At 38.7% G+C, this 3,539-nt stretch overlaps 1 protein-coding gene across 1 annotated transcript; it reads right to left on the bottom strand.

The window, feature by feature from the left end:
* Window positions 1-268: 268 nt before the first annotated feature.
* On the bottom strand, window positions 269-1,752 carry LOC107849700. Its single transcript, XM_047400577.1, has 2 exons — window positions 1,578-1,752; window positions 269-1,122 (listed from the first exon to the last, which is right to left on the bottom strand). The coding sequence occupies exons 1-2, from the start codon at window positions 1,590-1,592 to the stop codon at window positions 811-813; spliced, it is 327 nt and encodes a 108-aa protein (XP_047256533.1). The 5' UTR covers window positions 1,593-1,752; the 3' UTR covers window positions 269-810.
* Window positions 1,753-3,539: the final 1,787 nt, after the last annotated feature.

Raw genomic sequence — 3,539 nt, 5'->3', positions numbered from 1 at the left:
TGAGGGATTTTTAAAAATTTTTTAATTTTTTTTAAAATATTTATAATAAAAAAAATTTATAATTTTTTTTAATTATTTTAAAAAAAATTAAAAAAATGACGTGGACCTCTAATTAGCTGTCACATGGCAAAACTGTTTTCTAAAAACCGGCTGTTAAAGTAATGGCATGGATAAGCCAGTTTTGTAACGGCGATGGCATGAATGAGCCCAACTTTTAACGGATGGCATAAATGAGTCTGATAGTTCAGTGGCATATTTGAGCCTTTTCCCATAAACTATTAATTAGTCTATCAAAAAGTTTAAACATGTCCAGCCACAATCCTTATAAGAATACAAGATTGTAATATAATTATTGGAAAAAGAAAAGCACATCGATAATACCTAACACACAACATACCCACTGAAATTCCACAAGTGGGTTCAGGAAAAGGTAGAGCACATGCATACCTTTAACTCTACCTCGTGGAGAAAGAGGTTATTTTCGCAGGACCATCTATCATACACAAGAAACTAATAAATAAGTAATCTCGGAGAGATCAAGCTTTCTGTATGTGCTACTCCTCCAACATAGCCAGCATCCGGCCATGACAAAAATGGTCCACTGGATGTACGAAATACAGGCTCATCACTTGGCAAATGTATGCAACTGAATAGCAGTTCACCATCAGCAAATCTATATCTCGGTATGAATCTATAAATCAAGGGATCTTCCATAGTAAACAATGCACTCCAAGATTCCTTGACACCATAGTCTTTCAATGCCCATAACTTCAAAGTTTCGAACCCGCACAAATTTTTAGTAGCATGAACTCATAGCATTCCGTCCAATACTGAAACACCAAAAAAGACGATGCCCTCAAGGGATAATATTTCCTCCGGCAAGGGTATCTCTCCATAAATTTCTTTTGAAATACAAAATGACACCAGAGAATACTCTATTGAGCTAGAGTGTCTTGAGCCACGTTCTCTTGAATTACCGATCCAATGAAATGCCTCACGGACAAATGCCAAAGAGTGAGTACGAGTCACCGCATTGTAAACGCCATGAGGATGTTTATTGATTTTTCTCCAGGAACCAACTTTCAACGCAAGAATTTCCTCTTCCAAGTAAACTGCCGGCTCCTAGATAGGACAAGAAAGAGTGATCAGACAATTTTTTTAAAAGCATAAAAATATTCCTCTTAGCCATCACAAACACACCTAGAAATAAAATAGTTACATTGTTAAAATAAAAACACCAAGAAATAGAAGCTAAGTTCAAACAACAAACGATTAAACACAATCGTAATAACACCCTGAAATCACCTGATCAACAATGCCAGTAATTTCTCAGTCACAAAATCATAATATGAACTGATGAAAAAAGAATGAAGCAGTAGTTTTTTCGTAACAGGGATGAGAAAGAATTATATCAAATTGGTGTAGCTAGCTAGCCATCCATCATGTCTTCCTTGGAAAATGTTACTATCTTCAATGCTAGTCATAAACCAGTAAGAAAGTCCCAACACAAATAGAATTTACGTCCAACCAAAAACAATTGAACTCATTTGTACGTAAGCAACGCCATCAGAACTAACCTGATCAACATCCATTTGGTCTGTATGACTGTTTGACGTCTCCAATCTGCTCTTCCCTGAAATTTAATTAAAAAAATTGTGATTGGTTATAGAGGAGGATAAAGCACAACAAAGCAGAAAATGTTAAGAATTCATCACGAATTTAATTGATATCTAAGATATTTCAATGAAAAATCTAGAACATTAAAGAGATGCCGAAAATTGAAGGTAGGTCTCTAGAATGAATGTTCACGAAATAAAAGTCTGAGACACATTCTAGAAAGGGTAATTCTAGAAATAAATAGATGGGAATAGTTAGAAGGTAGCAGCCATAGGCTCATCTAAATGCAGCATATGGGTTCACGTGAACCCAAGGTCAGTTTACTGATAAAACCTAAGTTGCACGGACTCTTCATTTTTTATGCCGCACCCGTGTCGGATTCTTCAAAAATACACTAATTTTGGCGAATCCGACACACAACCATCGACACTTTTTACAAGTCTGAGCAACATACAAACCTATTATGAGGGAACCCAAGCGAAGTAGAGTGATATTGAACCCATGGTAAGCATGCTTCCCAAGTTATGTCAAAGCCAAAGGCTCTAAACACCCCCACCCCTCATGTTTCAATTCCATAAAACCGAGTTTCTCCTCTGGCCCATGTCTCCTTTCCCAACTCCCAAGCACTAGTCGTCACCCAGTTAGCTTAAACTATAATGGCATGTCTCTCCCTCTTTTTATTTCTTTGTTACTGTAGTTGTAAGGAACATAGACTGCCTTGTTGATACAGCAGTCGAAGTGTGAGACGATTAGTGAAGCAATTTTTTTTTTTGATAACTGTGGTGTCCAGGCTTCGGTGGAGGACAAGATGCGAGAAGTGAGGTTATGTTGGTTCAGGCACGTGATGAGGAGTGGCTCGGATGCTCCAGTACGGAGGTGTGAGAGGCTGGTTATGGATGGTTCTAGGCAGGGTAGAGGTAGACCACTGAAATATTGGATGGAGGTGATTAGCCATGATATGGAGCAGTTACAGCTTACGGATGACATGATCCTTGATAGGAAGGTGTGGAGGATACAGATTAGGGTAGAGGGTTAGGGGGTAGGAGTGCGTCCGTAATAGTAGGGAAGAGTACTTTATTTGCGTATGGAGTTTTATGTTCGTGGTGTTTGAGTCGTGTCTATGATTTTGAATAGATAGTTTATATAGAATTATCTTGTGGTTGTATTATTTCCTGTATTAGCTAGGAGTGTTTGTTTATTTTGCATAATGTATTAGTTTATATGCTTTTATGTTTTGTGTTTGTTATAGTGTTATCTGTTCTGAGCCGGGAGTCTATCGGAAACAGTCTCTCTACTTCACCTTAGATATCGTGGACAAAGCGTCAACAAACTCGTTTTGTGTCCATAGGATATGTCTGAAATCAACATCCTTGAATCTTCCGCATAATTCTTGCACCAGCTCCACATAAGGAGTAATCTTGGAGTTTTTTACCGCCCATTCTCCCCGTACCTGGTGAATCAGCAAATCTGAATCTTCGATGGCTAGCAATTCATGAACACCCATATCAAGTGCCAATTTAAGCCCCAGGATGCAAGCTTCATATTCAACCATGTTGTTGGTGCATGGAAAACGTAATTTAGCAGTTACCGAATAATGCTGGCCCGTTTTCGACACCAAAACTGCTCCAATTCCTGAACCTTTGAAGTTGACCGCCCCATCAAAAAATAGCCTCCTCCGGGGTAGATTTCCGTGATATGTTCTCCTACGAACAAAACTTCCTTGTCTGGAAAGTATGTCCGAAGTGGCTCGTATTCCTCATCAACTGGGTTTTTAGCCAAATGATTTGCTAAGGCTTGCCCCTTGATTGCTTTTTGGGTTACATACACAATGTCAAACTCACTCAGCAACATTTGCCACTTGGCTAGCTTTCCTGTAGGCATGGCCTTCTGGAATATATACTTCAATGGATCCATTCTCGAGA

Source organism: Capsicum annuum, chromosome 12 (assembly GCF_002878395.1).
Source record: "Capsicum annuum cultivar UCD-10X-F1 chromosome 12, UCD10Xv1.1, whole genome shotgun sequence".
Classification (NCBI taxonomy): domain Eukaryota; kingdom Viridiplantae; phylum Streptophyta; class Magnoliopsida; order Solanales; family Solanaceae; genus Capsicum; species Capsicum annuum.
This window is presented reverse-complemented; position numbering and strand designations above follow the sequence as displayed.